The sequence below is a fragment of the Gallus gallus genome, chromosome 5, assembly GCF_016699485.2.
Source record: "Gallus gallus isolate bGalGal1 chromosome 5, bGalGal1.mat.broiler.GRCg7b, whole genome shotgun sequence".
NCBI lineage: Eukaryota > Metazoa > Chordata > Aves > Galliformes > Phasianidae > Gallus > Gallus gallus.
The window spans coordinates 14,906,582-14,931,634 of NC_052536.1; the positions used below are offsets into that span (position 1 = coordinate 14,906,582).

At 40.7% G+C, this 25,053-nt stretch overlaps 1 protein-coding gene across 20 annotated transcripts in view; it reads right to left on the reverse strand.

The window, feature by feature from the left end:
• TSPAN4 (tetraspanin 4) overlaps nt 1-25,053 on the reverse strand; it is a 395,182-nt gene that overhangs the window by 41,711 nt on the left and 328,418 nt on the right. For 19 of the 20 annotated variants that reach the window (XM_015286701.4, XM_015286696.4, XM_046942331.1 and 16 more), the window contains one exon: nt 7,801-7,875. The exons of the other annotated variant lie outside the window; for it this stretch is intronic. In XM_015286701.4, coding sequence (XP_015142187.1) covers nt 7,801-7,875 — 75 coding nt within the window. The remainder of the gene's footprint in view (nt 1-7,800; nt 7,876-25,053) is intronic. 20 annotated transcript variants of the gene reach the window in all.

Consider the following 25,053-nt stretch of genomic DNA (forward strand, 5'->3'; position numbering starts at 1 on the left):
AATGTCCAAATGTTCCTTGAACACCTCCAGGGCCGATGACTCCACCACCTCTCTGGACAGCCCATTCCAGTGCCTGACCGCCCTTTCAGAGAAGTAGTATTTCCTAACATCCAGCCTGAACCTTCCCTGGCACAGTTTGAAGCCATTCCCTCTAGTCCTATAGTCCTAGAAGAGGAGCTGAACTACCTACTCACTATTAGTAACACATTTTAAGATGCCCGGACAAAAGGTTTGCAGCTGTGCATACAGTAATGCTGATTATTAAAATGTTGCTAGATTATTCCAAGGCAGAGGCCAGTTGAAGATTTGCACAACTCATGATTCGTCTGCTACGAAAACTAAAATTTCAGACATGAGCACTAGAAACAAATATTTGTAAAAGTGCACCCACAACAAAGAGATGTTCTCTGATGTGCTCCTGGCATCACAGACTGATCTCCGATTAGGGATTACAAACTAGTGAGAAGGAAGCCCAGAAACATCACTTTCAGATGTATGCTAACTGATGCATTGCCATATATTTATCAAATGAATTTAGTGATGCCAGGAAATAAAAGATAGATCTAGCTGGCTTTAAGCCAGCCATGACAGCAGCAGTAGCTGTGTTTGATTCATCTACGCAGCTCTGGGAATTAATGTCCCAGCCAGTCAGGCTGGAGTTCAGGACTGGATTTCTCCCGAGACAAAGCACTATTCCAAAGTGTGCGGTAGCGCAATATGAGCAATATTATACTCACTGCAATATGAACAAAAATCCATTCTGACTAGGATGAGAAACCTACATTCTTCATTTTTGAACTCAACCACAGTAGGAATACATGTGGCATAAAGAGCTGACAGGCTACTGCATTATCTAATCTTTATGTAGGGTATTTCTGTTAGGCACAGAGCTTAATTTAGGAAAGTTTGATTTTCCTTTCCTGGCGCCCATTCCCTTGCTAGCACTTTACTCAAGGAATCAATTAGGCTCTGATCAACCACTGATCAAGAGTTCCCAGTGGGGAGCCTTAATGCATTTTATCTGCCGCTATCGTTCCTAAATAACACCTATTTTGTAGCATGCACTTAATTCTTTTCATCAATACTTTGCTATCTTTCAATAACCCCGTTAACAGCAGTTTGCAGGTCCACTTTCAATGATTTTTTTTTTTTTTTTTAAACAAATGAATTAGCAAAGCTGTGGAATTTCCAGTGGTGTATTTGTTTGGTTTTTTTTTCAGACACAGAAACAAATTTCTCTTCACTTGCTCCTGCCTAAAAAAAGGCTAAAGTGACACGTTGGAGATCAAGATACTAAAAGGAAAGCTGCTCGAGAACAAATAGAAAAAGATATCCACTAATGCTTTAAAGCAAACATTCATTATTTTCCACTAAATTCCCTATGAAGTGAAAGACCACGATACATCTTTACCATCTTCAGATTTTTTCAGTATTATTAGCATTTCCTTGGCAAGATTTCTTGTAAAAGGTAAGAACACAAAAGGCGCATATCAACTTTGACAAGACTTCAATATATGATTAAGTCAATCATGTGGATTTAAGCACACACTTAAGTAATCTGCTGAATAGAGACAGATTTAAACCCGTGCCTGAATGCATTGCTGAAAAGAAGCCAAAACGAATTGGTTATAATTAAATTCTTTTGATGAAATTTCTGCAACTCCCTATTGTGTGACACCAGTACTGAAATGCTAATAAACTAGCTAAAATTAAGCTTATTACCAAGTAAAATAAGCCACAGAGAAATTTCTGTCTTTTCTTATTTTATATATTATCATTTTACATTAGAGAAATAAAATACTTGACCAGGGCTAACCCATGACCCTCACAAAGCAATAACTGCAGGGCATCACAGCACAGGAGACAACCTATAGATTCCTCCACATGAACCTGCAATGTTATTCCTGCTTGTCAGAGGAGTGGATTTTATCTCTGTCAGCACTCGTGCAAAACTCTAACTTCAGAACACTGCCAGAGCAATGCTACAAGCTAGGAACTGATCAGTGTGTAGAGAGCTCTTTTAAATACAAAACAAATTGAGCTCTAACTGAAAAACAAAGTGCTAATGCACCAACTGCTCAAAACCTCTTGCATACACATATCACAGAATCACAGTTGGAAGGGACCTCTGTACAACCTCCAGTCCAACCCCCTGTTAAGCAGGTTCCTTACAGCAGATTCCACAAGAGAGCGTCCAGGCAGGTTTTGAATATCTCCAGAGAAGGAAACTCCACAACCCCCCCCACCAGGCAGCCTGTTCCAGTGCTCCATCACCCCACAGTAAGGAATTTCTTTCTCATGTTCAGACAGAACTTCCTGTGTTCCAGTTTGTGCCCGTTGCTCCTTGCCCTGCTGCAGAATACCACTGAAAAGAGTCTGGCCCCATCCACTAGACTTGCACCCTTTAGGTAATTATAAGCACCGATAAGATCCCCTCTCAGTCTTCTCTTCACCAGGCTGAAAACCATCTCAGGTTTCTCAGCCTTTTCTCTCCAGAAGTTTCCTGTCTTTCTTGAACTGAGGAGCCCAGAACTGGACACAGAACTCCAGATGTGGCCTCACCGGGGCAGAGTAGTGGGGGAGGATCACCTCCATCAATTTTTAACACACTCCAGGACACCGTTGGCCTCTTGGCCACAAGGGCACACTGTTGTTTCACGGCCAACAGCTGATGCTGTCCATCAGGACACCCAGGTCCTTCCCTGCAGAGCTCTTTTCCAGCAGGTCAGCCCCTAATCTGTACCAGTGCATGTGGTTATTCCTACTCAAGATCAGAACTTGCATGCCCTAAAGCATGTTATATTAATGCAGCACATCCCAGCCGAAATACTACAGAGAGCTAAAAACAGCCTTGTTACTTTGAGACCCTTCTGCACACTGACAAACCCAGGTACTGCCCACAGCGATACTCTTCTGCAAATTCTTCCAGCCTCACCTGGCAGAAGAACACTTCTGTTCACTGTGGCAGGAGGAGGACACAGGGAGCCAATAATACTGTTCAAAGTTTTGAGCGATGTAAGAAGTTTTAGAACATGCCAATGCAACCGTACAGGCTAATTAAATGACGAAGAAACCCTGGTAGGAAAGGCAGGATAATCTGACTGATGAGCAGTGCAGAGTGACCACCCCACCAGTTTTGCAGCGCTTCCCAAAGTCTTTTTTCTTCCATTAACTTAAGACTATCCGGAAGCTGCACACACAGTTGGGGTAATCTGGCCCTTCACTTTAGCCTCCAGTACTCCATCTTCAATCAGATCCACCTCTTTTATGTGTGCCTGACAGCCCTGCTAGTCTGGCTAGGAACACGAAGCCAAATGTGAAGGAGGTAGTAGTGAAGGCTGAGCCATACTTGAAATCACACCCACTACATTTCACTACAGTCTGCTGCTTGTAATCTGTATGGGACCAGGCAAAACAGCTATAACGAGTTACAATCACTAGTAAAATGTTTTGAGAAACAAAGCAAGAAACAAATTAATCTACATATCAATCATACTTCAGCAAGATAGCAGTAAAAACTAAAAGATGTACTCATTATGATTCACTGTGACACAGAAAACAAATCTTCTTCCATTCGTGGGCATTAACTTTCAGCATCATAGCTCTCTCCATAAATCTGAAAAAATGCAGACATCTGAACAAAAGTACTGAAAAAAAATCATCTACGTTGGCTGCAAAAAAAGTAAATATGGACTTGTTTTTTCTGAACCTCCAGGAGAACCATCACAGTAAAAATAAAGACTGCCATTAAACACAGATGCAGTATACAGCTTAGAATTGGTACAAGACTACATGTGTTATTAGCATAGTTTATATTTTAGTGGGGTCCAATTTGGTGTTGAGAAATACAAGGAATATCCAGCCTCTGTCAGGACAGGGCACAGCTGCTTTCTCCTTATCATAATAAAATTAAGGTTACCCCTAACAGAACTCCATGGATCACTTATAAATACAGAAAGACCCTCACACAGAAACAATTAACAATTAATTATTAAATGTATAAAATATAAAATGCTTCTCTGTATCAATGGAATCAAAATAATATATATCAAGGAGGAAATTAAAGCTATGGATAGGTAGCCGTTCACATGACTCCGGCAATATCACAAGAGTACCTCAAGTGAGGGCACATATATTTAGCCTTAAAAAGTAGTGCTTTAAGATTGACAATCATTATCACAAAAACTCCTTTCCAGACCCATATATCTCAGGCTGATACTTCTGCCCTTAAAAAATCCAGGAGTTACACTTTGGGAGCTTGCATGTGAACACACACAAACACCAACAGGAGCTTCAAAGTCCCTGGAGTTCCCCATACTGAACTAAAGACACCTAATGAACCTATCACTGCTGCTTTGGAAAGAGCTGGGACAAAACAGAAGTGCTATGTATTTTTCCTGACACCCATTTGCCACAGGAATGTGTTTCCTCACCCTGCTCCCACATAGCCAACATTTCACTTCCACAGAACTCAAAGGATTTATAACCAGTGTAACCAGGTAGGATGGAAAAGAGAAGCATTAACCAGGCTTGAGCTCAGTGCCCCTGCGAATGAGTCCCACAGTGCAGCCCCAAGAAGCAAAGCTTTTCTCCCTTTTACATCCTCCATTAAGCATTACTGAGCTATTTCTCCAAGCCTTTCTCGCTTTATAACATCACACCATAGAGACATCTTAGAGAAGGAGTTGTAAAGTCCAGGGCACTATTTATCTCATGAGGTCAAGACAAACATTTCTTTATCACAAAAAGGGAAGATGACACTGTGGGGCATAGGAGCAAGTCTGCAGCTTAAAAGCTCTGAGAGGCTGCTGCCAAGTCTCTCAGAGTGAGAGGTCAGTCCAGGCTGCCCTAAGTCCCAGCAGCCAGTCCTGTCCATCTCCACAGCTGCATGCTCTCCCACAACAAAAGAATAAAAGTACTGTGCCAAAAGCTGTAAAGAACTTTTGTCTTGATGCTTTTTAATAATGAACACACTACTACATCAGTAGTCCCAGCAGCGGATACAGATGCACTGCCTGGATGCATACTTGCTCTGTGGCAGATAACTCAGTACTGGCACTGGCTTGCCACTGTGACCATTTTGCAGCAGAAGGAACAAAAAGGGCACTGGCAAAGTATTTTTAAGGTAGCTACAATGCCAGCCACACTGCTGGCTCAGCTCAGTCTCTTGGCTTCCTTCAGCCAGGACAGCAAGAGCTTTACATTTAAAATCAGCCCCAGCTGCTTGCAAACTTGGGCAGCCCTCTCAGCTCTGCTTCTCCACCGCAGTTAAGGAATTAACACTGCCCTGTCTCACAGAAAGCAGGGAAGGCTGACTAAACTCTGTAAAATAAGTGAAGCGTCCAGTTAACAAAGTAGAAGTAAACAAAAACTGCCAGAAAATCCATTAACCAAACTTCTCTAAGCCTGGAAACAGAAAATAATATTCGGACATCATTTTGCCCTAGGAAGAATTTTACAAGCACATACACTGCTAGTCAACAGAAGGCTTCCAAGTAATTGAAAAAAATGCTGTTCACATGCATACATGAATATACATATATGATAAAGGAGACCTCAAAGATTTAACCTGCAGTCACATTCTGCTTCTGTATGCGAAGTTGGTATTAGTTTCTCCTGCTGTGGGTGTTAGCATAGATTGTTCCTTCACTGATCTTCCACGGAAGCGCATTAACTCAGTAACTGTGGTACACTTGTCTGGGTTCACTACACTACTCCTATGAGTGTACATGGCAATGCTGTTCTTCACATTAGCATAGCTGGCACATAACTGTAAGCATACTGTAAGAAAATACTAGTTGTAGGCTTCTTTTTTTTTTAGTAGGCAGGACTGCAAGCATAACACAGACACAAACCACTGATTTCCTCAACATAAAATCATGCATTTAAAGTCTCCCCGTTTGATCATCTGCAAGACACAGATTGAAGCAATTTCTTAACCCAGTAAACCTGAACTTAAACTGGAGTTCATGTTTTTGAACTTGAAGAAATCTGTGTTGTGCCTCCTGCATCAACCTACAGTTGGTGACCTGGAAAGAGGTTTAATTTCTTGATATGCTTAGTAAGAACATAGACAGGAATGCTACAAACCAACAGGTATGATGTAAGGAGGGAATCCTTCCTCAGACTTTCATTATTTTTACCTCTGAAAGATGAGGACCAATGCTCTCTTTATGAGAAACTTGTCAATGTAACAGCATTGATTGCATTATGAATGTTTTCTTTTAATTACTTTACTTTAATCACCCCTATATCCATATCATATCAGCCTCAGTGCCAGTAACAGGGAATTCTACAATATGGTGATGCAGAATATCAGAAACACTCGTCTTTTAAATGTACTTCTTTACGATTCTATATTTTCAAGTTCAAGACAGGCCTGTGGTATATCAATATTTTAGAATCCGCTATCATTTTTTCCTCTTAGGACTCTTAAGAAGAGGATATCTTTCCTTTACCAAACTGAATCAGGACAGTCTCCATAATCCCTCCATGACTATCCTTCTCCCAACTCCCTATTGCTTCTAATCATTTGTTTTCCTTTGCTGAAATGAAGTAACCAAAACTGAATCCCAAATTAACAGTGAAGCGAGTCCTTAAATTTTAACAATGACGTGATAATATTTTCTGATTCCTTAACCAACTGTTGTATTTGGTTTTTGGAAGCCTATTGCATATTAAGTAGATGCCTTTATTAAGTTGTCATCTATGACGTGTAGATCTTTCTCCCAAGAGGTCACAAGTAATTCAGAATCCAATAACGCATACAAGGAATTTAAATTGCCCTTTCTATTTTAATTACCTTGCAAGTTAATTCCAAGTCCCAGCTACAACATGCCATCCAACAACCTAGTCCTTCTCAGTCCTTCAGAAGCGCACCTGACAATCATTCAGCATTAACTGAATAACTCGGAGCCTTTTTAGAAAGTAATATTGCTATCTTATCCACTCCCTGTCCACATTATCTTTAAACACACTAGATCTACTAAATCTAGATCTACTATTAATCTTAATTGTATTGATTTATGTCGCATGTAAGACATACAAATGTCTTTTCATTAAAAAAAAAAGTCGCTCATTGGTCATGTATCTGATGACTATTCATGGCAAATTTTTGCTACCTACCCTATAGTTTTCCCTTAGTAATCATCAGTTGTAAGAGACTGTTACTTAATTCTGATTGAATAGGCAGGTTATGCATAATTGCACGCTTTCACTTGATTTGGGGTTCATTCAAAGGTGATATGGATAGGTAATCTTGCCCTCGCACAGAAATAACAAGTGCAGGAACAAAAGTCAAACATAAGTCAAATTTGAAATTGCAAACAAAAGCTGAATTTACTAAATTCTATCCACTTATAGACTTCTCACTAGGCGTCTTGCAAGGAGCAACTTGATAATAATTGTGTGCTTCAGCCAATGAGGCTTCCTTTGACATAACATTAATGTGGCTCTTAAATTACAAACATTTTAGATTTTTTTTCAAGAATCCTGTCTGATGGCTCTGCCCACACGCTCCTAGTAAGCCTCATTGGCTTTGTTGTGTGTTTGCTGGTTTTTCTTTCTTTTTTTCTTTTTAAATGGCAGAGGCACTTGGCAATGTCTGTGACCTTGAGTTGTACACATGAGCAAGCAAGAGAGCCCAGTCCTGTAAGGCTGTTTATGCATTCTGAGAGAGGTGTCTCAAGGAAGACAGAAGCATGATGTGCATACCAAGCCAAGTGCCTCATGATTTATTTATTGGGAAAAGGGGCATAAAAATTTGCTGAAGGGGAAAGAAAAATGAAGAATCTGACTTACCTTGTCTGTGTAGACGAAGAACAGAATCACAACAGTGAGCTCCAACAGAAATACAATTAACAGCATGATAAAAAACTGTCAAGAGAAGAAGGGATAGGGAAAAAAAAACAAAAAGCAAAAACAATCAACATCTATCTCAGCTTTTTTCTGGATGCACAGTAAGTACATTCAGCAGACCATGCAGAAAGGGGAGTGGGAGTCAGACAGCAGGGTGCAAAGCTGCTTATAGCAGAGCAGAGGGCACGCGACATGCAATAACCACAAAAGCAGGTAAACAACTAGTCAGAAATACACCTCTAACCATGTATGTATGGCTCATTTCTGTCATTGATTTCAGTAAAAGAGCATAAAGTCCCACACAGATCTGTCCCCCCCAGCAGGCTCTATCTGACAGTACTTCCTAGGCTATGCTTTAATTATTTATTTTTGCTATCAGATCTTTTCAATTAATGAGATTTCACTACAAATCACAGATTAGACTTCCCATTGCTAGAGAAGGTAGCCTGGTGCATAAACCATGAAGTCACAGCCCTTTTCGAGGGGAACTGCAGGATAAGCAAGCAGCACACCCAAAAACTTGCATATCAAGTTAGCTTTAAAAGCAATTCCAGGTAGTTTCACAGACTACCCATGAGTTTCAACTGAGAGGAGTTGATTTGCTCTTAAGACACCAACATAACATTGGTCTGTATCTTTTTCTCCTCACAACGTAAGGAACTGTGTAAAACCCAGTAGTCCAAAGCTCAAGGGAGTAGATAAAAGAAATCTTTCACACAGGGATTTCAAGAAGCCCTCAGCTCTGACACACTTTAGTGGGACAAACTCCAGGCAATGCACAACACCTCTGAAAAAAATACACCTCTGTTTTTTGCTAAGGAGCTGCATGGGTCTACGGCAGAAGCAAAACAGCAGTGGCACAAACCAGAACAAACCCCACCTAACCTGAAAATGAAAGTTTTGCAAAGATGGGTGAGGAAGTGAGAGTGATTTCGGAAACACTTTCTAGGCTCAGGTAATGGCCCTTCAACACAAATTCCATACGCTTAGTAGCTTGCAAGGCTGGAATTCTAATACTGAGCAACTCTGACTTCATTGAAACCCCATTCCCAAAAGAAAAAAAAGTTACTGTCTGGCTTCAACCACAAGGCTACAAATCTATGAAAGTTTAATAGCTACAAAACCTTATCAGAGCTTCTTCTCTGCCTGGCAAGTCAAAACCAAACCTTTGAACCTATGGATTTCTGTGATTGAATGGAGGACAAAAGGTCAAGAAGGGGAAAATACCATTTTCCGCTAGTACAATTAGGCTGCCTACAGAATGGATGGCATTTTGCCCCAAGAGTGTTAAATGAAAGTTTATTTTCAAATCTTCATCACGAGTATCTTCACACCTGCCTGACCCTAATACTGGATCCCATTACTGCCCTCTCAGTGATCTGAGTTGATTTCCATATCATTACCTTCCAGCACCGGCCTTCTGTATAGCTCTGCAAACCAGTCTCGGTGCAGCTTGCTTATTATTTTTCACTTCAAACATTTTAGCCCGTTGGACAGAATTAACTGAAATAAGGCAAGTAACAGCACTCTTTGCAAAAGATGCCTGATTTATTTAGTTGTGGAGTACTTTATTGCTCATCCATAAAGCACGCATTTTCCAAACCATACATGTGAATACTGCCTCCCTGTGCAATTCACTGGCTTAGCCTGGATTATATTAGGCAGTTTCTGAAGCAAAAAGAAGGACTTGCACCCATTATCAACATCAACTATGACCAGCATTTCCTACCACAGGACCCCAGTTTCATCAGCTTATAATTTTGCCAAATTTGAATTGTTTAGGTTTATATATTCCAAGCTTGTTTCAGTTTAAAAAATAAAAGCTTTTGAAAGAACTTTTTAAAATTACTTTTAAGAACAAGGCAGGGCAATGAATGCTATTGAGGTTAAATTTCTGTTGTCTTAATTTGACATTCTTTTATGCTCCAGCATTAGAAGCAGGGACCTGCAACAAGGCACTGCACCATTTCAAGCAAATGCCTTTTGTCTTACCCAACTGCAAGGGGATTTTTGCAGGCAAGTAATTAGCCTTCAAAAACCTGCACTTCACACATCCAGTACAGATGAGAGGGCTCAGCTAGCTGCTAAAATCTTAAAAGCCTACAAATGCAGAAGGCCTACTCAAATACTTCCCACTGCTTGTGTACAACCACACAATTCACACAACTCCCAAACCACTCCAAAAGAGCAGCTTTCCCCTCTGAGACACCACACAGACCCACCATGCCTTTCTGCTGTCCCCTCAGAGTCGATATCCCCCAGCTTCACCTCACAGGAACCCAGAAGAGTGGATATGGACAGGAACCTGCTCAAGAGTTGGGAGCTGGTGAGAGAAGAGACAGAAAGCCACCTGGAGGGAAGCATGAGGGCTGGTGAGCAGGGTACATCTAAGGGGCTGCAAGTGCTGAAGCCAGGAGGTTCATCAAGAAAAGCAAGACAGCTGGGATGTGGCCAGGTGAAACTGCCATGCAGGACAAGTGTAATAGAGAGGGGACAAGCCATTGCTGCCCCCCTGCCTGTCCCTAAATGTGACGTGTTTAGGGGTTAACAGGCCGGGCTCAAAATTTAAGAAATCAGAACAAAAGCCATCCTAGTGATGGTTATGTGCCACGTCCAAGTCTATTCAAAGGCTGAGAGGTTCCTCCAGAGATTTCCTCTCCTACCCACAGCTCAGTGCATCTCTCTGGCAGACTGGGCAACAAAGCCACTATCGCAGGATTTCGGTTTCATGCACTGCAGGTTTTGGAAGTCATACAGTGAACTAAAATTACCATTGTTCAGAAAGTCAAAACCTAGATAAGCAGGATTATGCTTTACCTCCACAGAAAAATACTCCTACTTTTAAATAAAACCTCTGGCTTTATCTTTCTTATTATACACACTCATTGACAAAAAGAATGCAGTTATATAACAGATAACATGCATTAGCAATCCCACTGTGTGCAGACAGTAGGGAAATTCACTGTATCTTTTATTGCAAAGGTAAATTAAGTGAGGTCAGCCTCAAGGCGGAGGCTTAAAATTCATCATCTGCTAAAAACTGCAGCACTTACATGTCAGCACATTTATCACTTCCCTCCAATGAAGAACCCTACCTGAACCCAGACCAAAACGTCAGAAAGTAAAAAAAATAAAAAATAAAAATAGCAAAGATAGCAATATCAAAGCTTCAGATGGACCTGGCTGCAAAGCACAGCCTGCGTGCTTCATCACATCTTCTGATCCACTGGACTAAAATGCACAGATGGCCGCACGCACAACCTGCCCTTCTATTCCCAATGCACCCTCCCACAAAAGTTCACGTTCAGTTCCAAGTCTCAGCATCATCCCAAAGGGATGGATGTCCAGCCTGGGCCAGAGGTGGCTTGGCACATCCCATTCAAATTTAAAAGGAAAAAACATAAAATCACTGGAGGCTCACAGCACTTAAAACCCCCCCAATTCTGTGGGAAACTCAGCTCATTTTCAAATAAGGTCTCTCACTGTGGTGATAAATACAGAGAGGAATAAAAGTGAATTTTTCTGTGGCCCACTGGCACTGCAGGCTGCTGATATAAAGATTTATGCATGGAGAAACAACAATCCCAAAGCAAAGCATTCATGTAAAACTCCACAAAAAGATTAATCTGACCTTGTACAGAGAGATGGTTTACCACACTACATGTCAAATGGTGGGAACCAACCTAGCAGAGGTTCACTGGAGAGGCACCTACTGTACAGTGTTATGTGAATTACACCTGAAATAACCCCAGAGGAATTTTGATAAGAAGGGAGGTAAGGTGATGTCTTTCTGTCTACCTACCACCACTTCCAAGCCCTAAGAGAACTAACGGTAGTCTATCAGCACTGACCTTCATAGTCTATAAAGCCCATCACCTTCTCATAGGTTCCCATTAAAAAGGTAGAAAATACAATTGCTGGAAAGCCTACTGCAGAGCTAAGCACCGCCCTTCTGATACCAGAGAGAGAAAAATGTATTAGAAGAGATCCCACTTTGTAAATCAATCCCCAATGGAGCTGTAGTAGGCTTCTGACCCATTAGTCCCTAGTCCCTTCATCCAGCACCAGTTCTTGATCCTCCTTACATGCATATAATCATAAAATTATTTGAGTTGAAAGGGACCCTTAAATGTCATCTAGCCCAACTCCCCTGTGATAAACAGACACCTACAGCTACACCAGGTTGCTCAGAGGCCCATCCAGCTGGACCTTAAATGTCTAGGGGCTGTCCCATGTCAGGCATGGGGCTTCCACCACATCTCTGGGCAATTTATTACAGTGCCTCATCATCCTTATTATAAAAAACAAACAAACAAACACAAAACACCTTCTTCCTTACATCCAATCTAAACCTCCTCTCTTTTAGTTTGAAGCCATTTTCCCTTGTCCTGCCACAACAGGGCAACTATTAATTATGTTTTCTTCCCAACAAGCAAGATTTTCTCATTTCCTGAATGTTACAGACACTTGTCCCTCCACATGATGGCCGAGCATCATACACTAATGCATAGGATTGGGTCTTGTTTCCTCACTGCCTCTCCTTCCCAAATCTTAATAGTTCTATCATGCTGCACAGATTGCCCTCCTCTCTATGTCAGAGGCAGCTGATCTCACAGTCTCCCAAAAGAAAAAATAACCAAGTAGAAGGAAAACCACCTACCATTACCTTGTTAGTCTCCTCCAACATTCTGCAAGAAGATAAAAACATTACAACTGATGATGAAATTAAGAATACTCTGTTTATCCTGACCCCAGAAATAATGCCTTTAGTGTGATGGAAATCTTTGCCAGACAAGGAGACAGTAAGATGTCAGGGTATCAGACCATCTTCCCACTTAGCTTAATATCAAGAGACAGAAGTTTCTTGCAAAGTATTTATCAGATCCTCTTTGACAAACAGCAGGAAAGTACAGACACCACTCCAAAAGTAAAGCCTCCTATTTATTTCCATGGAAACTAGAACAGATATGAAGAGCACAGTAACACTATTTGATAGAGCAAATTCTCAGCTACAAAACACTATTTTCCAGCATCATCATCACCACCACTAGCTATGTTTTTTCACCAGTGATGAACTTGCGTGCCACAGAAGGTCCTACATGCTGTGCTCATAAAAATCTGCACCAGTGGAGGTGACTGACTGCACCACCCACCACCTCACTTTGTTCACATCCACTGTTTGGTCTCCATAAACATTCAGCAAGTGTTCATGAATGTTAATGGTGTCATTTTTTTCAATACGGAGGAATTCAATTGCCCACCTTTACTTCATTTGCACTTCCATGTCAGATGCCATTCTGTCGGACTGCCCCTCTGCTGCCATCTGTCACACAGCAGCAAAATGTGATGGAATATCGGTGGGAAGGTTCAACCTCTACTGACATACCACCAACATTCCACCTCTGACGTTGTCAGCCAACGCAATCAAATAGAGGCATTACTTTCAGAACAGCCCTCACGTTAAGAAAACCCAAAAGCCAGTAGTCTCTCAGGAATAGTGATATGTTCCAAAACAGTTTTAAGATTCATAGCTTTGCAAATAATTTGTTTAGGCCAAACAGCCTGTAAATCAACAGAACGTAAGAAAGTAGACAAATACTTCAGCAGTCAGCTTATGCTGTGTTCTATTATGCACTGCCAATGTTGTTAATCTCCAGCAAGCTTTGTGATGTTGGCCTGAAGCAGCTCTCAGAATGAAGAGGGAAAAAAATTAACATATATATAATATATATTGTGTGTATATATATTATAAATACATGTGATTATATTATATATATATATATATATTTACAGGCAATTTTTCCTTTACTACAGCAGCTGCAAGTTTGATGCAGTCATAGTCAAGCCATTTGCTACTTAATTAGGCTCGATTACTAAGTTCTCAATTGATCAGCTTTAATTTTGGTATTACATTTGACTTCCTAATTAAGAAGCATCTCAGGTAGAAGAAATAACAGAGCATTCATATTGGGCCCAAGTTGCTGGTCTTCCAAGACAGCTCGGAATTGATGGCCTGAAAAAGATTTTGTTTGCCTGGTCCTAATATGCACAGATCTAAGTTTGGTACGAGAGACCAGCACAGCTCTAGTAACTAGAAGACAGTCTCCTAAAATCACAGAAGCACGCAGGTCAACAATGACTTCTTAGGCTTGAAAGAGCCCATGGCCACCCAGCTGTTACATTTATCTTTTTGTCATGATTTTAAACAACAGCAGATATTAAAGCACAGGCTCTCTGCCCATTTGAATGATCCCTACCTTCCTGATCAAAAGGAGAAGGCCCTTTATTTCTGAGTTAAAAGGAAAATTATCAGATCATATTACCGTACTGTAGGTTGAGGCTATCAGCCAAAAAGAAAGACTGTTTTCCTTCTTCCCTCAATTGATTTTTGGATTATGTTTTGATACAAACAGAAGTACTATCAAAAATTACATCGCGTTCTGCACATAACCTTCTCTGCAGGGATATCATTTTATTTTCAGTGCTGAAGGTGTAAATAGTATCTCGCTTTTTGGATAAACAAACACAAATCAAACCTTTATCTACAAATTCAGAGATCCATTAAAGCCAAATGAACTCCATGGATTTTATAGCAGCCACAATTTACCAGGCTACTTGAAAATGAAGAATTTACCTTGAATTTAATATGCTCTGTAATTTTTATCTTATCTTATCATGATTATATTCTCTATAACTGAAATAATATCTATGAGGCCAAAGGGTGCTGCTGCACTTCTACAGTTGGCACTGACAAAACCTTCTGATCTCCTGTCTTCTCCCACAAGAAACTGAGAAAAGAGAACAGAAGAAAATTGTATTGACAACTTAGAAATGACTTCTGCAGCCTGGAATACTTATACAGAAAAAAGTCAGGGCAAGGAATAAGGAATGATAGGACAGAGTCAAGAGAGTAGTATCAACTGGCATTACAGTCAACAAAATCCCACTGTTCTGCTCCATCAAATGAACTTCACAACAAAGAGAAAGGGCAACTTGCATCCATCTGTTTCCATCACAGCAGATCTCAATCTCAGTACCAAAGTTTTTGCCGATGTTCAGTTTGAATTCTCCTTTTGTTAGTTTTATACCATTGCTCCCACTTATGACCTCTTGTAGTGCCATGAGTACTTTCCTTCTGCCAATAGTATTTAGACTCCTTGAATATTTCATACATCCTACCCGAGCCCTCTCTTAGCCATGCTGTGCATATTTGGCTTTTAATACCTCCTTAGAAGTAAATCTCTTTATCCCCAAGATCCTTTCATTTTTTTTCCAGTATAAAAAAATGCTAAGTTTGTTCATAAACTGTAAAAAAGCAGTAATGTATAAGAGCAGACTTATGAACAGAAATTCCATTATGAAAATGGCGTGTATTTAAATTTGGCTCATCAGCTATTATTCTCTAAAAGCCTTAACAGTTAATTCATCTTGATTGCGACAAAGTTTTGCATGCATTATGCCTGGTGGATATATAGTACAGCTCTGTTTATGTTCGGACTACATTTTTTATGAATGTGCAGATATTCCAGCTGATGAATAAGTCTCAAAGAAGTCTAGAGTAAGTATTTATGGGAAGATATACAACATATGCAGTGTTAATGCAGATTATCATCATTTCATTTTAGTCTCATTACTGCTTTCAGTTGGAATCATCCAGTCTTACTGCACTCATGAGAGCTGAGAGACTCCACGTTCCCGTACTATGACTATTTCTAGTCATTTCCCTTCTTTTTCATAAACTGATTCTAAATTAAAGAATCGCCATCAAATATTAGCTAGGTATCACTGGCACATCACAAGAGTAGGCAGGAACAAGCCCACTTAACACAACCACAAATTATTTCTTAACATAAATAAGGGACTCGTGGGCCTCTGACCCTCTGTAAGGGTTATTTCAACTCTCCTGTAGAAGTAATGTGAAGGCATAATGTGATCTTAATCCTAGTCAAGATGGAAACTCAGTCTACTTGTAAAGTAAGACACAACTTAAGAAAAACAGAAAGATCAGACTGGCTCTCTCAAGACCCTGTGCTACTTCATTAATAGCACAGCAATTACTTGAGTCCGACTGACACAGCTAATGGAAAATACAACTAAAAGACTCTGTCTTGGGAGTAATCCAGTATTCTTCCCCTATGGCAAAGACATATAAAGTGAATTAGTGTCTAAATTTACACCTTTTACTCAGACTTAATATCACCTCTGTACTTAGTAAATGCAGCTTCTGCCTGAATCTACCTTCCCCAGGATATTTCTTGTCATCTGGAGTTGCAGCATGAGAGGCAATTGGCCAGCTCAGTGCCCCTGAGAGGAGGAGAGCAGCAGTGACTGGTCCTCACTGCTCTGCCTGAGGAGCAAGTGAATTGGCAGGGCTGGCTTCACATCCACATTCATCCATGTCCTCAGCTGCTGGACACACTGATAGAGGTGCCCTCAGGAGGATCAGAGTAAGTGACATGAATGGGCTGCTCGGGGACTTAGCATGACCTGAAGGGGGAAAAAAAAACCAACAAAGCTGAAATTCTGCAGGTTTCCCTTTATGTATTTGGAAACCTTGAGCTAACCTTGCAATGGGACCACACCTGCTGACTCTAAGAAGAATAAGATGTCTCTTATTCCTAGGAGTCAAAACTGGGGGTTGGATATTCATGATCCTTGAGGTCCCTTCCAACCCAGGCCACTCTGTGATTCTGTGTGTGTGTGTGTGTGTGTGTGTGTGTGTGTGTGTGTGTGTGTGTGTGAAATGCTGGGAAGCACATGGCTGAGGTGAGAAAAAAGGACAAGTCAGAGCATTTTGTTTGTATTTATATTATACCACTGGTTTTCCACCCAGTCTGCAGTTCCCAACTGTACTACACTGACACGTCCTACATGTACTACACTGCTGCTTCAGATGCGTATGGGTCAGTCTTGCAACAGCTTAAAATAAAATGAACAGCAAATCAGCTTGGTCTCTTGGTTTACTTAGTTCTACTCCATACGTCCTTCTGGGGAACCAACATGTCTCTAGCATCAAAGAAGCCATTCTTGAGTAGGCATCAATGATTTGTGCAAACTAGCTTCCATTCCTTAACCTCCAGAGTTAGATGTTTCTGAATTTAATGTAATTCAAATCCATAAAGAGAAAAGCCAGTGTTGCTCTCCAGAAAGCAGTGGCTAAAACAGCAAATGAATGATTGGGAATGTAAGCCCACGTGTTGCTTCATTAAACCTATGGCTTCATCTGAGGAGATGACTGCACTGTTAGGAAAAAAAATAAAATCACACCTCATGCTCGGAAGTGAAACAAATGGCTGAGAGGGTGAGGAGCATATAGCTCATCTGTCTTTTGCTTCTGAAATAAGAGAGTCCTGTTGTCTAACAGATCTCACGGGTGACCCCAGGTCAGCACAAAATCTCACAGAAATAATCAGAACTCCATTTTGTAAGTCAGACAATTAGTGCACGGCTTTGTCTGTCTGAAGATGCTAGCCCTTCAAGTTTACTTGAAAGTGTTTTCCAGAGAGTCAAGCACAATGTCGTCTCATGTGCTCCTCCTCTATGAGGTTCACTGGGTTATGTAATTGTCCTGGCAATCTGACGTGCACTAATGTAGCTGTGGGCTGCCTCAAATCCTTACAGACAGCAGCAGGACAAAACGAGGCTTGCTGTTAAGGTCCCATTCCGAAAAGGCTCAGATCCAGGTTTATTTTCATTAAACTCTAGCACATAAGAGTTGCTTCAATGCCTGGACTAAAAAAACAGGCTGAGGGGGCTTTCAAAGTGATGGGGGATCCTGAGCCCACGCAGACTGTTCTGGAGGCTAATGTTAATACCAACTAGGTCAATCAGCCAGGCGCTGGAAACTCTGAAACACTGATAGCCATTTAGACAAACAGCTTGAACCTTCACCTGTTACAAACTAGTACAGCTCTGCTGACTCCAGCTCATGGCACCATTACTCTGTTTGTCTGCCATAAAGCAGCATCTTGGCACCACAGAGGATAACTGAAGGATTTGAAACGTACTGTGTGCTAGTGGTATATATCCATCTACATTATACAAGCATGACCTTATGACGTAAGCTTTTCCTATGTATTGAGCCTGGGCTGAAGTCTAAAAGAAAAAGGGAAGAAAATTATCTTTGTTCTTTCTGTCCTCTGTCCCCGGGTATTTTGACTAGCTACTACTAGACATGTATAAAGGAAAAGGAAGAGAAGGACTCACCCAATCCTATGTTTCAGCATCAGCCAAGCAGAATTTATTAAAAACTTATCAAAGAATCATAGAATGGCTTGGGTTGGAAGGGATCTTAATTATTAACTAGTTCCAACCCACCTGCTATGGGGGCAGGGCTGTCACTCAGTACATCAGGCTGCCCAGGACCCTATCCGTCCTGGCCTTGAATGCCTCCAGGGACAGGGCAGCTTCTCTGGGCAATTTCTTCCAGTCCCTCACCAACCTAAATGCTTAATAATAAAGGAGAGGCAACCAGACTACAGAAGTTTGGTTCTCCAGTACTTACAGTTTAAAGAGGCAGCAAAGAAACATCTTCACATGCAATGCAGCGCTAACAGAGAAGTGTTACACACAACATATAACGCTATCAGACAGATAACTGTGTGTCCTTTTGCCTTTCTGATCTTTTCATCACTTGCTGCTGTGTCTGCAGCCAGAATTCTCCTGATTTTTCTACTCAGATCACTAAAATAACACAAGCTGATGTGCTAAGCTGGAGTGAGAATCTACTGTTTGCTCTACAGCATAAAATTACTGAGATGAAGTCATTCATGGGCTATTTCTTTCCCATTTAGTTGTTCTGAAATAAATTCCCTATCGCCAATAGAGTTTCAGCTGTCAGCTCGCTGATTGGATCCAGTAATACTACTGAGAACAGTAGGGGTTTCAGTTGTCTTTTCTTCCCACTCATTAACTTTTTCCTCATTTTCTTTATTGCTATTTCACTTACAGATGAGCTGGCTGAACTTCAGAAAACTCTCAACAGCACAGTACAAAACATCATAGGCACTCATTTTCCTCTAGGACTATTCCAGAAATAAAAGGCTTTTGATGTCTGGATAGTCATTCAGATATATACTATCAGCATTTTCCACAGTCACCTAACACCAAGGTTTAATTCTGATCTTATTCACACTAGCAACTGTGATGAACTCCTCACTAACTCCTTCTTACTAACACGAAGTCCTCACTTAAATAGAGCTGAACATACAGATCTGTCTGTTAATGATAATTTTCTTTTCCCTTGTTACTAACCATTCTTTCAGCTTTTCTAGCAGAAACAAAACACCAAACAAAACAAAACAAAAAAAGGCTTAATCAGAAATAAGGCATTATTTATTATTATTAATCAGGGCATATCTAAGCCATCTTCTTACTTATCTGATCCTTGATTTGATACATGCCCACAGTTGGCACTTCACAAGAATGCTGACAACTTTGGGCCATCAGAGTGCAAGTCAGCATTTTGTCTACTTCAAGGCCTTTCCCCATTCTAATATACTCCTTTACTGTGTGGTAAAGGATCACCTACATACACTAAAAGCCTTTTTAGACCTTAATATCTACACAAGCAGACCCATCCTCTACCTCTTTTGATAAGCATATTGGCCACGTTGCTCATGCCAACTGGGAGTAGAACATGTTCCTTGTACTAAATCCTGGGGCGAAAAACAATAACAAAACAGTGGCACAAAATGAGACGATGAAACTGCCTATGAATCATACCACCTTCCACAACATGGGTTGTTACTCACAACAAAAGAGTCTTCAAACATATCTATATGCATGAGCTCTCACAACCAAACAGACACAATTTCCTGGCTCAAAAGTAAGCTCCAGTTTTCAAAAATGTTGCATTACACAACGTTCACCTGCCCTTTCTGGCAGCTTCTCTGAATCTCCTGTTTCCCACTTAACTGAAAATACTGCTGCAATTAGAGTAATCGACTTAGAAACTGGCTAAGTGTACCAATTGGGCACTTCTACAAGGACAAAAATAGAGAGATAACTTTGCTTTGGAACACTTATTATTTAGGCATAATACATGTGAGGAAAAAAATCAAAGTTATTATTACTATTATGGAAACACGGATTAAATACTTGTTAAAGGTCATTGTAGAACACAGGACAGTTGGACATGTTCTACTGACATCAGGGAAAGAAGACACAGGCACTGAGTTGTGATTTAGACAATTTGGGTTTGCTTCGTAGCTGTACCCAAGTCTCCCAGTGCAACCTATTGAAGATGCTCAGTTTCACTGTGCTGCAGCTCCCCATCTGTCTAATGAGGGTAATAACACTGTTCATTTGTCTTATCTATTTAGATGGTAAGGTCTATTGGGCAGGGACTGCTTCTTACCAGGAGTTTATACAGAATGCATACACAACTGCCTGATCTCTTGGGCTGCCTGCAGGCAATACTGTAATAGAGATAATGAATAATGTGATCCATCGTGATTTAACATATGGAGTTGGGCTTTTTTAACCTGGGCTATCCACAGTGACCTTTCTTGTTTGCCCACTGATGTGGATTGCATATGAAAGAGAGAACGAAACACATACTCAAGACAGAACTTTGGCAATTTAGGTCCTCAAATACATATCTTAAGCAATTAACCTAACAGACGATCTTTACACAGATACTTAAAGATCAGTGGAGTCAACAAGTGAGCATGAAACAGAAAAGAGTACTTAATCAGGCATGAACTTCTCTAGCATAGAGCAACAGCGCAGGCACATTTACATACAGTGACTGCCTTAAGGGGATGTCAGTTCTATGATCAAATCTTCATAACCAATCGAACTAGAGTGGCACAGTGAGCTGGTGCCCTATCTTCTGCAAGGACTTGACCTCAGCTGAAAAGCATATACATTACAATGACGTTCAAGCACACACACTGCAAGTTTTTGTCAAAATTCCCAAAGATGAAAGATAAGGCTAATGGCTCTGACAGACACTGGAACTGTAAGACATTTGCAATGGATAAGGAAATAACAGGAAATTCCTCACTTTTTTCCAGGATATCCTACAGAGATTTGCAGCACAGCTAGATGATAGTGTAGGGAGTGATCAGATACTTATGAAAAAGATCCATGAAGTCAATAATCTTTCTTGCTCAAGTCAGACTCCTAGCTTATTAGCTGTCTTCTATTCAGGATAGTGACCCAACCTGTCAGAACAAAGCTGCCATTTTCTAATTACAGAAGATTTTTTAGCACAGACACTGCTGTTATATGATATTGAGCAACCAGAATAGCAGAAAAGTCAAAGGAATCGTACTGAAGCAAGAAAGCATTGTTCTCCTGCTTCCCTCATCAACTTGCATCTGCTTTCAGAAGCAAGATTATATATGCCAGGTTGTATACTTATTTCAAGAAATACCAGTTGCTCTGATTTCCCTAGGGAAATTTAATGGTGGAAAAGTTTATCTTCCTTCACGCTGTAGCTGGAGCAAATAAAAATGACTGTAAATACCTATTCTTTGTTTAGTGAGATCTTAGAATGACAGCTGTGCAATTCATCTCATCTGCATACTTTTTTTCAGAATGCGTAGGATGGTTGAGGTTTCCTCCTCATTTTTCTTTCATGCTCCATTTTAGATTTTCATATTATTCTGTTCCTCTGAATGCAGAAAGATAGGAATGGGCCTGTTTCTTAAAAGATTAAGGAGGCATTGTCCCAGCTATACAATACCACTGAATAAAGATATCTGCCAGCTCCTTACTTGGTGGACACTAGATTAGTCTTTTCAAGTCAGTAAAACTGTGAAGCTTTAGGTTATCTAAACACTTTATTCACAGGGTTAATGCAGTTCACTCTTGAAGTTCATTACACCCAGCTATGCAAGAATCTCATTTACAAATTAAATTCTACTGCTGTTTTTGACCTTCTTTCACTGTTTGTCCTCTGCTACTCACTTTATTTGTTCTCCTTCCTTTCAAAATCATTGGCAGTTCCAGAGGTATGCAATTATTATCATTTACACTTAACATCAAAACAGCCTCATACCAAAGAGCTTAAAGGTTTGCACTGACAACCTAATGGGAATGTTAGAGAACACAAAGGTAGAGGATTAGAGCCTCATCTGCTCTGTAACTTCCTGTATGAAATACAGATAAATTGAAATGTCTCTTTGAAACTGCTAATTTCTTGTTCACCCAAGCAGGCTCCTTAAGTAAATCTAACACCAGCAGCAACATGCAACTGCAGTGTCTTCTTCCTCTTTCTTCTGCTTTTAGAAAGCTAAACAAGAGATACTTTCATCGCACGGGAGAATCGCCTTTCCAATCCTGTCATTAGGACAGGGTGTGCTACAGGAGACAACAGCAGATGGAGGTCCAAACTGTACTTGGCTAAACCAGGTGTGTCCATATAGTTCATATGCTTGTAATGTCATAAGAATCTTCAAGATCTCAAGGGCATGATTTCAGAGCAGGAGGTGACAGGCAGGATGGACAGAGCATATGGAGGATCAGATGACATTCACATAATCTTTATTTATGTCTGCATCCATAGTGAATATCCCTGTCTTTCTCTCAAACTCACCAGCAGAGGACAGAGGAAGGGCAATGAAACCTGCTGTTCCTTCAGAGATGCAGAGAAATCTCTGCTCAGTGGAGCAGTGTTTTATCTCACATACATAGGTGATAACAAGAGTATTTGCCTCTCCAGCATGACAGCGTCCTGGGGAACTCCTTCAGCATGGACAAGTTTCATCAGACTAGTGCATATACAGTAACGAAAGATACAAATGACACAACTTCCTACCTTTTACTTCTTGCTTGCATATTGATACTTAGTTAATAGCTTTTTTGCTGTTTATAAGCCCACCATAGATCTGCTTAAACTGCCTGCAGAACTTGTATCACTCCTGTCCATTCCACAAGTTTGTTTAGCACTTGCCTCTTTATTTTGTCTGTTGCTGAGGCTGGTCAAATGCTAAGGAGTGGGAGGATATTAAGAGAATCAAATATGTTATCTGGTGAGTAGCACAACAGAATGCACTACCCATACTGTCAAATAGCTTCTATCAGCCCGACTTAAGCATATCTGTGTGGCTGGACTTCAGTTTCTCTGTCAAAGTACTATCAAAGCTCCCGTTTACAGATAGAAGTACAACTTAAGAAAAAGTAGTTTCTAAGTTAAGAAAAGTTAGCTAAACCAAATAACGCATAAGAAGATATGGCAGAAACATCATGCACGAGGAAGACAATTTACTCATGAGTTGCTGTCACGCTTGAAAGTGATGATTTCTGGAGATTTAATTTACAGGAAGTCAGTTTAAAAGGAAATCTTAGCTACTAACAGTAACAAAACTAGATGTTAAATAGGGGCCTGGGATATGCTGAAGGACTTGATCTATGCTGTTAAACAAGAGTCACTACACACAAGGTTGCCAAGGTTTAGTGGCTTTCCCTTTGTAGCGTAGACAGTAAGTCCTATCATATCCCAACTACAATGAAACTGCCCCCTTGGAAATCAGTAGAGGGCACTCGCAGAGATATTTAACAACGATGAACAGATTTTTTTGGAACAGATTCTATTCATTTTGGAAGAAAACAGTGTTTAGAATGCCCAGGAAATTAGGAAAGGATAAGTGGATGTGGCAACCACACACACAAAACAGCATTTGTTTGATACTCAGCAAGTTCCTTCATTCAAGCATTTACATTGCTATCTTCATTATCTAGAAAAATGAGAATTAGTCAAAACTTATTAGCACTATTTCAAACACAAGTCAAGTAGAACCAACAGCTCAGGGGAAGGACAACCTTACACAATAAAGCTTTGCTCCCATAAACAGAAGCTCCTACCGCTATCCATATCCCTTCCAAGCACACTGAAGACAGGCTCAAGAGAGGATCTCAAAAGAACTCAAAAATCTCTGTGGTATTTCATGAGAGTAAGAAAATGCCAGTGTGTATTGCACTGTACTAAACAAAGTGTAAATTCAATATAGACTAATGAAACTGTATTTCAACCCTCTACAGATAGGTTTATTCAAAATTCTCACTCTTCTAAGACCTCAACCAGAGTTCAGCTCTGGTACTTGCACATAAGAAAACACAGACCTGTTAGAGTGGGTCCAGAGGAGGTGACTAGAATGATCACAGGGTTGGAGTACTTCTCCTATTAAGATAGGATGAGAGAGCTGGCATTGTCCAGTCTGGAGAAGAGAATATTCCAGGGAAACATTACAGCAGCATTTCAGTACCTAAAGGGGACCTACAGGAAAAATGGGCAGGGACTCTTTATCAGGAAGTGCTGTGACAGGACAAGGGATGACGGCTTTAATCTGAAGAGGGTACCATTCAGATTAGGTATAAGGGAGAAGTTGTTTACTCAGAAGGTGGTGAGGCACTGGAACTGGTTTCACAGAGAAGTTGTGTATGCCTCATCCCTGGAAGCATTCAAGGCCAGGTTGGTTGGGGCTCTGAGCAATCCAATCTAGCAAGTGGCAATCCTGACCATGGCAGGGGGGCTGGAACTAGGTGATCTTCCAGCTCACCTCCAACCCAAGCCATTTTGTGATTCTATGATTCTATACAGCAGCTATGTATCAGATCTAAGGGAACCCACTTTCAAAGTGAAGAAAGTGAAGTAAAATAGAGGTCACTCTGAAGAGCTAAACAGAGAAACAGGATTAAGTGACGGTACCAAATTAACTCAAGTTTCGCAGCTCTCTCACCCAAATTGTTCCTAAAACAAATGGATATCATTCTATCATCTAACTTGATCCACCAAGTACAATCAAGTGCAATCAAACACTGAAGGGTATTAGATCCAGAGTATTTTCCTGCATGTGTTAGGAGGAACAAGATGCCCTAACACCTGCATCTCTCCAAAAGGTGCAAATCTAGAGTTGACTGAGTAGATTCACTCCAGCTGCAGCAAAGACAACTGACCCTGGGAGACTTTGCCTAGGCCAAAAAGATTAGTGAGAGCCAATAACCCATCAGAAACTCTTGCCGTACTGAGGACTAACTGACAGATCCTGATCCTGACATGTGTGAAATAAGGTGATGAACAGTCTTTTTTTACAATGAAATCAACAGCTCAGCAAATGAAACCCCAGCTTCACTTCAATCCAAGGCTTGATGGACCACATTGTGAAGTACAAGACTCCAGCAGCAATGCCATCTCAGTCTTCAATTCAGCAGGGCCAAAAATATACACTAACACCAACTACAACAAGC